Source organism: Colobus angolensis, unplaced genomic scaffold, assembly GCF_000951035.1.
Source record: "Colobus angolensis palliatus isolate OR3802 unplaced genomic scaffold, Cang.pa_1.0 Scaffold188, whole genome shotgun sequence".
In the NCBI taxonomy this organism is placed as follows: domain Eukaryota; kingdom Metazoa; phylum Chordata; class Mammalia; order Primates; family Cercopithecidae; genus Colobus; species Colobus angolensis.
In genome coordinates, this window is record NW_012115021.1 from 2,089,651 (window position 1) to 2,100,691 (window position 11,041).

The 11,041-nt window shown below is 43.0% G+C and overlaps 1 protein-coding gene across 9 annotated transcripts in view; it reads left to right on the forward strand.

The window, feature by feature from the left end:
• ADGRG2 (adhesion G protein-coupled receptor G2) overlaps positions 1-11,041 on the forward strand; it is a 94,950-nt gene that overhangs the window by 70,521 nt on the left and 13,388 nt on the right. For all 9 annotated transcript variants that reach the window (XM_011940205.1, XM_011940203.1, XM_011940213.1 and 6 more), the window contains 8 exons: positions 1,847-2,012; positions 2,748-2,904; positions 4,414-4,557; positions 5,180-5,302; positions 6,285-6,330; positions 6,445-6,548; positions 7,649-7,770; positions 9,423-9,691. In XM_011940205.1, coding sequence (XP_011795595.1) covers positions 1,847-2,012; positions 2,748-2,904; positions 4,414-4,557; positions 5,180-5,302; positions 6,285-6,330; positions 6,445-6,548; positions 7,649-7,770; positions 9,423-9,691 — 1,131 coding nt within the window. The remainder of the gene's footprint in view (positions 1-1,846; positions 2,013-2,747; positions 2,905-4,413; positions 4,558-5,179; positions 5,303-6,284; positions 6,331-6,444; positions 6,549-7,648; positions 7,771-9,422; positions 9,692-11,041) is intronic.

Consider the following 11,041-nt stretch of genomic DNA (forward strand, 5'->3'; position numbering starts at 1 on the left):
TGGGGTCTTGCTATGTTGCCTAGGCTGGTTTTAAACTCCTGGGCTCAAGTGATCCTCCCACCTCAACCTCCAAAAGTGTTGGGATTATAGGTGTGAACCACTGTGCCCAGCCAATAATTTTTTATAAATATAAATATTTTCGGCCAAATTAGAAAATCATTGGGGCTCTAGTCAAAGGAAGGTCCAAATGACTGATGAAGAATAAAGTAAAATTGAAGTTCATTAGCCTGGGCCTAAGATGCCCACCTTCCCAAAGCTAATTCCCAACGATCCTTAGACTCAGCCTAACAGACTACACAAAACACTATCAAGGTGGCCTCTGGTGCCTGTGTATTCCTGGGGCAACAAGAAGCAAAGTGACATATGCATAAAAGATACAGGTTGAGGTGTTACCCAGGAGCTACAAATTAGAATAAACTTAATGGTTCCAAAAGACAGGAATGATTAAATAAGATATGCTACTCTAACACAATGACTATTATGTGACCATGTAAGTCATTAGAACAGAAACAGAAATATACAGAAACTTGGGGGCATTTACAAGTCTTGATGTGAGGTGAAAATAGCCCAACAACAAATAGTTTGCACACCATGTTTATAACAGTGTAAATACACATGCATAAAGATTTGACCGGAATAGGCAAAATAATAGGATGTTAAGTGGTGAAATTAAGAGTTGTCTGTTGTTAAAGACAGGTTTGTATCATTGTTTCCCTATTAAAAACACTATTAAAAAGCAGACTTACAGGTGATAGTCCAGCTATGGATTTCATAATATTCTTTTTTTTGAGAGAGAGAGAGTCTCACTCTGTCACCCAGGCTGGAGTGCAGTGGCGCAATTTCGGCTCCTCTGCCTCCTGGGTTCAAGTGATTCTCGTGCCTCAGCCTCTCGAGTAACTGGGACTACAGGCACATGCCACCACACCCGGCTACTTTTTAAAATATTTTTAGTAGAGACAGGATTCCCCCATGTTGGTCAGGCTGGTCTCGAACTCCTGACCTCAGGTGATCCACCTGCCTCAGCCTCCCAAAGTGCTGGGATTACAGGCATGAGTCACCGTGCCTGGCCCATAATACTCTCTTTTTCACAAAGGAGCTTCCAGCAATCCACATAAAATCCTGTACACATGATATAAATTAAATACAAGCATACTTGTGCTTATATAAGTATATACTAAATACACTGATGTGCTTTATATTTTTTAGTTAGATTTATTGAAGTATAATTTACATACAGTAAAATGTATCCAATTTTATGGTTAAATCAAATTTTTGCAGTTCTGTGCAGTTGGAAACACCCACAGTCACATAACCACCATCATAATCAAGATATATAAGTTTCCCACTACTCCCAAAGTTCCCTTGTGTCCCTTCAAAGTCAAAACCTAGCCCCTCACCCCAGCCCCTGGCCACCACTGATCTCTTTCCCTATAGTTTTTTGGATTTCTCTAGAATATCATATGAAGAGACTCAGTATGTGGCCTTTTGAGTTTGGCTTCTTTCACTTCACATAATGCATTGGCAAATTGGAGATCCACCCATGCCGTTGCGTGTATTTAAAGTTAATTCATTTTTATCATGGAATAATATTTCACTGGATGGAGGTACCACAGTTTGTTGATTCATTCTCCAGTTGATGGGCATTTGGGTTGTTTCTAGTTTGGGACTATTATGAAAAAGGCCACTGTAAACACTCATGAACAAGTCTTCCTAAGACATATGTTTTCATTTATCTGGGGCAAATGCCCAGGGGTGAGTTTGCCATATCACAGGGTCTATGTACATTTATCTTTATTAGTGGGTTTTCCATTGTGTGTTCATAACACTATTTGGCTCTTTGATACAGACATCGTCAACACCAGCAGTATTTCTGATCTTGAGAACCAAGTGTCGCAGATGGAGAAGGCTCTGTCCTTCGGCAGCCTGGAGCCTAACCTTGCAGGAGAAATGATAAACCAAGTCAGCAAACTTCTTCATTCCCCGCCCGACATGCTGGCCCCTCTGGCTCAAAGGTACAACTTAGCAAACTGAAGTGGTGGTGAGAGGGGACCCTCCAAAGACAAAGATGCTGCTCACATGATTAATATCACCAAGTCTTTTACTCCCAAATACCAGGTACATCATGGTTTCTCAGGTTGCTACTCTATATTCTGCTTAGAATGAGGAGACAGAGCAGGCCTGCCAAATCTACACTGCCAACCTTGAGGCTGCACACTGTGGCTCATGCCTGTAATCCCAGCACTTTGGAAGGCTGAGGCGGGCAGATCGCTTGAGGTCAGGGGTTTGAGACCAGCCTGGCTAACATGGTGAAACCCTGTCTCTATTAAAAATACAAAAACTAGCCAGGTGTGATGATGCGTGTCTGTAGTCCCAGCTACTCAGGAGGCTGAAGCAGGAGAATCGCTTGAACCCAGGAGGTGGAGGTTGCAGTGAGCCAAGATGGCACCACTGCACCCAACACTTTGGGAGGCTGAGGCGGGTGGATCACGAGGTCAGGAGATCAAGACCATCCTGGCCAACATGGTGAAACCCCGTCTCTACTAAAATACAAACAATTAGCTAGGCATGGTGGTGTGCATCTGTAGTCCCAGCTACTCGGGAGGCTAAGGTAGGAGAATTGCTTGAACCCAGGAGGCAGAGGTTGCAGTGAGCCGAGATCATGCCACTGTACTCCAGCCTGGCAACAGAGCGAGACTCCGTCTCTAAACAAACAAACAAACAAACAAACTGCCCACCTTTCTTTACAGATTGCTGAAAGTAGTGGATGACATTGGCCTACAGCTGAACTTTTCAAACAAGACCATAAGTCTAACCTCCCCTTCTTTGGCTCTGGCCGTGATCAGAGTGAATGCCAGTAGTTTCAACACAACTACCTTTGTGGCCCAAGACCCTGCAAATCTTCAGGTACGTTGTAATTGATGTCAGGAAAAAACATTCTCTTATGTGTGATTGTAGTCCCTGTTGTATTTCATGATTGAGGCAATTACTGCTTATAGTCTGGGGTGATATTCAAAATATTTGACATCTAGAACAGAGAGGCACCACAGAATCAAGCCGGGCGCAGTGGCTCACACCTGTAATCCCAGCACTTTGGGAGGCCAAGGCAGGTGGATCACTGGAGGTCAGGAGTTCAAGACCAGCCTGAACAACACGGTGAAACCCCGTCTTTACTAAAAATACAAAAATTAGCCGGGCGTGGTGGCATGCACTTGTAATCCCAACTACTCAGGAGGCTGAGGCAGGAGAATGGCTTGAACTCAGGACGCGGAGGTTGCAGTGAGCTAAGATTGCACCACTGCACTCCAGCCTGGGCAACAGGTAATATTCCGTCTCAAAAAAAAAAGAAGACATTGGTCTTGGCTGGTGCAGGATGTCAGAGATCCCTGTTATACCCTGCGTTAACCCTTTAGCAGCTGAATTTTGGAAGCTGGCATGGGTGGTATCCAGCAGAGGGTTCTAGGCAGTTGGAAGAGTAGGCAGGGGTGTCAGCTACTTATCATCACATTTCAATATTATAACAAGTGTTAGAACTACACTGCTGTATATAGTGGTGCTGAATATCATTCCTGTTTCTAGTGTTTTCTGTCCACCTATTTAGAGGGACTGGGGACTGCAAACACCCAAGGAAACCAAGTCTCCCTTTTTAATTTTCACAGTCTTCCCTTTACAAGTGCAGTGCACATGGTTCTGTGAGGACTTGACACTAACTTGGTGTGTCTGCTGCTACAGTCTCCCTGGGATCTGCAGTCATCTTGCACTTTTCAGCTATTTCTATGCATCCTTAAAATGTTTCCTTTCCTTCTTGGGGCCTCCTGTCCTTACTACACTTCCTTTCTTTTTTTTTTTTTTTCCTTCCCCCTTTTTTTTTGAGATGGAGTCTCGCTCTGTCGCCCTGGGTTGAGTGCAGTGGTGCGATCTTGGCTCACTGCAGCCTCCGCCTCCTGGGTTCAAGATATTCCCCTCCCTCAGCCTGCGAAGTAGCTAGGATGACAGGTGCCTGCCACCACACCCTGCTAATTTTTATATTTTTAGTAGAGATGGGGTTTCGCCATGTTGGCCAGGCTGGTCTCAAACTCCTGACCTCAGGTGATCTGCCCAACTCGGCTTCCCAAAGTGTTGGGATTACAGGCGTGAGCCACCGTGCCCGGCCTGCACTTCCTTTCTTTAATTTAGTAGCAACCAGAGGAATAGAAGTAGAAGCTATTTTACATAGAGATGCTGCAGGTCAGGTCCTCACAGAACCCTGTGTCTTAACTATTAGGCTGGTGCAAAAGTAACTGTGGTTTTTACCTTAAAAAAAAAAAAAAAAAATGGCAAATACTGCAATTACTTTTGCACCAACCTAATAGGTGTGTTTTCCGTCTCATTATACTAGCTCCAGATATTTATTCTTATCTTCCACTTGATTTTCAGGTTTCTCTGGAAACCCAAGCTCCTGAGAACAGTATTGGCACAATTACTCTTCCTTCATCGCTGATGAATAATTTACCAGCTAATGACATGGAGCTAGCTTCCAGGGTTCAGTTCAATTTCTTTGAAACACCTGCCTTGTTTCAGGTAAAACTGCTGCTCACTGCTTTTGGCTTGGGTTTTATTTGGAGACGAGGGCATTTCATTTCTTTTAGTGCTCGAATATTCTTAAGGCTGCTGTAAGTCAAATGAATTGCCGAAATGTTGCAGTTCATTTTAAAACACAGCCTAATGATACTGGTGATGATAAATAACAGTAACTGACAGTTACGTAGTATTTATATTTACTAATTGCCAAGCACTATCCTAAGCAGTTACAAATGTTAACTCTAATCCTCTCAGCAACCCTGAGAGGAAGGAACTATTATTATCCCATTTTACAGATGAAGCCATGGAGGCGCAGAGAGAGGTTAAGTGACTTGCTTGGGGAAACACAGCTTAAATGGCTTAATGCTATGTTCCTTTTAAAGATTCACAAAATCCTGTTGTGTCAGTCTGTGCAGTTTAGGTCAGTAGTTAGAGCATTGTATCGTAGAACGAGCTCTGTTTCTCTCATTGTGATCCCTTGGGAAAGTCACTTTCCTCCTTGTTCCTCGATTTCTGACCTACATTGTAAGATAAACAACGTGGACAGAATATTCCTTAGTGCTCCTTCTAGCTCTAAAACTCTGACAATATCTCATTGACCCTTGCCATCTTCATGTGCCAGGATCCTTCCCTGGAGAACCTCTCTCTGATCAGCTACGTCATATCATCGAGTGTTGCAAACCTGACCGTCAGGAACTTGACAAGAAACGTGACAGTCACATTAAAGCACGTCAACCCGAGCCAGGTAGGGAGAGGCCGGTGCCATCTGGTCATTGACCAAGAACACCTTGTACAAACTATGCTTGTAAGGCATGGCCGGCAAAAGGCAGATCAGGCAGAAAGAAGCTTCAGCTCCGTTGGAGTAGTGTGTAGGATAGAATCACACCTCTGCATTGGGTTTTAACACACTTAATAATTGACCAGGGCAGGTGCGGTGGTTCACACTGTCATCCCAGCACTTTGAGAGGCTGAGGCAGGCAGATTGTCTGAGCTCAGGAGTTCGAGACCAGCTTGGGCAACATGGCAAAACCCCATCTCTGCAAAAGATACAAAAATTAGCTGGGCGTGGTGGCAAGTGCCTGTAGTTCCAGCTACTTGGAGGGCTGAGGTGGGAGGATCACAAGCCCGGGAGCTCAAGGCTGCAGTGAGCTGTGTTTGGGCCACTGCATTCCAGCTTGGGTGACAAAGTGAGACCCTGTCTCAAAAAAAAAAAAAAAAAAAAAAAAAAATTGACCACTAAATTTCCAGGAAGAATCAGTGCAAAAGCAAGCTCTTAACAACTGTGAAATATCAGATATCGGTGTGTGTGGATCTGTGGCTGCAGGTCTGATTCTCAGCTCAGTCCACACTAAGCATCATCTATGACCTCACTACTCACAGTGTGGTCCACAGACACGCATCATCAGCATCACCTGAGAGTTTGCTAGAAATGCAGAGTCTCAGGCCCCAACCCAGACCCACTGAGTCAGAATGTGCATTTTCACAAGGCCCCAAATTGATTCCTATGCACGATTGATGAGCTTAAGAAATGCTGGTCTATTTAGGGCTCACTTGCTTCTAGGAACCATATAAAATAAGAACTTTCCAAAAATTAAGCCTAAGATTCTGAAATTAAAAAAACCACAGTTTTTTTTTTTTTTTTCAAATACCTTTCAGTTTGTTTGTTTGTTTGTTTGTTTGTTTTAGTTCACTAAATTAATTATTTGTGATTTATCTTTCTACCACAGGATGAGTTAACAGTGAGATGTGTCTTTTGGGACTTGGGCAGAAATGGTAAGTTCTAGTCATAACCTTTTCAAACTCTTGAGTGGGTTAATTGGGGAGGGTGTGAAGTCACTGATGCTGTGGCCTTGCTGATGGGACAGATACTTTTCCCAATGCCAACAGGTGGCAGAGGAGGCTGGTCAGACGATGGCTGCTCCGTCAAAGACAGGAGATTGAATGAAACCATCTGTACCTGTAGCCATCTAACAAGCTTCGGCATTCTACTGGTAAAATGCCTGTGCCACATGGCCTTAAATTCTGGGTCTGAGGGGTAGCTGGGCATCACACTATAATGTCTAATCTGATGGATTAGACAGATCAGCAGATATGATATTGTGGCTGATTTATATACCAATGAGATTACTCCTTGCCAGGCGTGGTGGCTCACGCCTGTAATCCCAGCACTTTGGAAGGCTGAGGTGGGTGGATCACTTGAGGTCAGGAGTTCGAGACCAGCCTGGCCAACATGGTGAAACTCCGTCTCTACTAAAAATATGAAATTAGCCGGGCGTGGTGGTGCACACCTGTAGTCCCAGCTACTCAGGAGGCTGAGGCAGGATAATCACTTGATCCTGGGAGGTGGAGGTTGCAGTGAGCCAGAATCACCTCATTGTACTCCAGCCTGGGCAACAGAGAGCGATGCTATCTCAAAAAAATAAAAAAGAGAGATTTCTCTTCTAATAAGCAAATGCACCTGAAGGAAAATACTTGAACATGAAAGACAAGTATTTTTTCACATTCTCTTTTTACATTTAAGTTTTTCTCTTTTAAATAATTAAGAGAACTAAGGAATTCAGATTAGGATGAGTAATAAAAATGGTTTAGTTTGCAAAGCACTTTAAGATTTTTACAAAACACTTTGACATAAATGCTCTTATGTAATCATCCCAACAGTCCTGCAAGATAGGTAGAATGGGGAGTTGCTATTGTCATTTTATTAAAATCAGAATTAAGACTCACTTGTTAGATAATTGCCCACAGTCATAGAAATAAGAAATGTAAGAGGCAGGAGCTAAATCGCAGTCTTTAGGCTCCTAGTCCAGTTCCTTTCCATTGCACTATAATGCAGTGAGCAAGTACGTGGGCTTTGGAGTGTGCCAGACCTGAATTGGAGTCCTGGCTTCTCCACTTTCTGTGTGTCCTCGAGCAAGTTACTTAACCTCTCTGCGTCTGTTTCCTTATCTTTACCTGATAGGAGTAATAATTGTGCCTACCTCATAGGTTTGTTGAATAGACTATGAATGGATCCCTAGAATACTTGATAAATCATAAGTCTTGTATTTATTTTAAAATATTTGATTATTAAAAGCAATATTTCATTTTCCAGGACCTATCTAGGACATCTGTGCTGCCTGCTCAAACGATGGCTCTGACGTTTATTACATATATTGGTTGTGGGCTTTCATCAATTTTTCTGTCAGTGACTCTTGTAACCTACGTAGCTTTTGAGTGAGTATCCACAACTGGAAATTTGGATTTAGGACTCAGCACTCACCTCCATTGCCAACATTTATTAACTAAGCCCTTTCCTCGGCCTGCCTTACCCTGTACACCCAGCTAGTGGAGCACCTATGTATCAACTTTATGGGACTTTTTGGTTTATATGCTTGTGTCCTCACACTAGTCTGTGGACTCCCTGAAGGCAGGGGTTGTGTCAGAATCATCTTTGTACCCCAGAATGACGCCCAGTACCTGATAGACATAAAGTGTAAAATGAATGAGGGATGCAGGCCCCAAACCCCAGAGACTCACAATCCAAAATAGACCACAGCACCATGTACAGCATAAGAACTATGTTTAATAAATTATATTTCTAAATTATACTGAGCAAACACAAAGGATTAAATACATTAACTGGTGTGGGGATGGAGAGAAATAAGGGTGTAAAAGCTTTGCTGAAAAAAATAGACACTCAGTGAGTGTAGCTCTGCAGTAAGAATGCCATTCTAAAAAACAGCCTTTCCTTTTTGACTTACCAGACAGGTCCCTTTGGTTGCTTTTTGGGGGTAATTTCAACAAATTCTAATGGAAAAGAAGGACATAGGCATTTTTATTGCATTAACGAAATGAAACAATATGTAGGTTCTTGGATTTAGATTTTGGACACTGATCAGAAAATGTAAAAATTTATTTTCAGTGCCAAAGTTAGGGTCTAGCTGTGACTACAGATCTTCTAGTGAGCCTTTGGAAATATTATTGGTGAGACTAAATAACCATAAGGCCAGCCATTACTCAGAATGATTTCACTGGATCTAATTTTGCATGCATAAACATGAACATGTCATCAATTAGCTGACTTCTCCTATGCTATTACATTTAGCTATAAACTCTTCTTTCCATGATCTCATTTTACCTAATAACATACAATAATATGGGAATCTTGGTTAAATTTTGAAGATCTCAGTATGGCAGACTCTATGAGAAGCAGCATCAATGCTTCTGAAAGTAGTTCGGGAGAAACAGGGCGAGTGCTCAGTAGAGTCTACTTTAAACTATTTAAAAGTCTGGGCCAACAGTCAGCATGTAAAAGATCCCACAGAAATACAGACACAAATTCTCCTCATGGTTATCACAGACGATTCTGTTTAGATTTTTCCTTTGTTGTTGTTGGTTTTAAGCCCCGCCCCCCCATATAAACACACACTCAAAGAGAGGAAATTTATGCATATAGACATTTACCAAAGAATAAAAATAAATTGCTTAAAACTCAAAGAGCCTGACAGATATGCTTACATAAGGGTTATTGCTAGGCGTGGTAACTCATGCCTCTGTAATTCCAACACTTTGGGAGGCCAAGGCAGCAAGATTGCTTGAGCCCAGGAGTCTGAGACCAGCCTGGACAACATGGCGAAACCCTGTCTCTACAAAAAAAATACAAAAAATTAGCAGGGTGTGGTAATGAGTACCTGTAGTACCAGCCACTCCGGAGGCTGAGGTGGCAAGATCGCTTGAGCCCGGGAGGCGGAGGTTGCAGGGACCTGAGATCGCATTACTGCACTCCAGCCCGGGTGACAGAGCCAGAGCTTATCTTAAACCAAAAAAAAAAGATGGGAGGTTGGCAGAGTAGAAGGCTAATTCTTGTTCTCATCCTTTCCTTTTAGAAAGATCCGGAGGGATTATCCTTCCAAAATCCTCATCCAGCTGTGTGCTGCTCTGCTTCTGCTGAACCTGGTCTTCCTCCTGGACTCATGGATTGCTCTGTATAAGATGCAAGGCATCTGCATTTCAGTGGCTGTATTTCTTCATTATTTTCTCCTGGTCTCATTCACATGGATGGGCCTAGAAGCATTCCATATGTACCTGGCCCTTGTCAAAGTATTTAATACTTACATCCGAAAATACATCCTTAAATTCTGCATTGTCGGTTGGGGTATGTATAAGCTTGCCTGTATGTTGCCTGGACTTCCTCTGCTTTTTCTCCAGTGTTTTGATTTTTGAGCAGGAGGAAATGATGAAGCAGATCACATTCAGCAAGTTTCTAAAACAGCTTTATACTCTTACATGTGCACTGCCCGAAGAGCAACTTTGTCAAGTCTCCTTCTAGGACACCTGTATATTTCCTCTGGATTTGTTATGAATATGAAATTCCTCAAGGCTGAACCATGAATCCTCTTTGTATCTCCAGGAACTAGAATTTGGGGCTGGCACAGAAGGTGCCAGAAAGTGCTCAATATATTGAAAACATTAGCTTGGTGGTAAAGAGCCCAAAATCTCAGTCCCTGAGCTCCCAGCCAGCCTCATTCTACTTTGTACCTCCCAGATATCAGACATGTATGCCAGTATGCTCAGGAGGGCAGAGTGAGAGAATGTACGTATAAAACCCATTGTAACTTCACTGCTACGTGGGCATGACATTTCCGATTGTGCAGCCTATTGGTGGTAGGTCACAAGGCCTTAGACTCCCCAAAGATCTTGAAGATCTCTTCATTCAATTTCCCATCCAATGTAGAAGCCTCTTCAACCCTCAACTCCACCTGACTTATCCTTAACTAAAGATAATCTAACTTCTGCTTGAATACTTCTATTACTGGGGATCTCATTACCTTACAAGGCAGCCAATAACTATTTTATAAAGCTCTACAGTTCTGCTTTTCCATTAAGTTCATTCAGCTCCCTGGTGGCACTTACCAGTGGTCTTGGTTTTGCTCTCTCAGGCAGAAAACAATAAGTTGATACCTCTTCTGCCAGAAAGTCCTTTAGATAATCTATAAGTAATATATAACAATATGTATAATCCCCTATTTTTCAACATATTTGCACACAAATGACCCCATGCAAAATAAGCCAGTGAGGTGAGCCACACAGTCAGTCATTCCAAATGTAGGTGAAGAAACTGGCTCCAAGTGATGATGTGATTTCACCCCAATTCACAAAGCTAGAAAACAGCAAGCCTGGCTCTCTGTCTCCTTATATGCGGCCTTCTGCCATCACCCCCTACCAGACTCCCTCTATTTTCAGGCTAAATATTCCTACACATCAAGATTGCAAGCACGCCACCACCCTTGCCACCCTGCTTTGCATCTTATGTCCTTATGTCTTTGTGAAGAACAACAGAACAATACCCTTTCCCTGCTTGTCCCAGAAACATAAGTCACTGCTCCAGATACTGGGCAAGGATTCTGTCTTCTTTAGAGAAGGCTGAAAGTCGGGCCGGGCGCGGTGGCTCAAGCCTGTAATCCCAGCACTTTGGGAGGCCGAGACGGGCGGATCACGAGGTCAG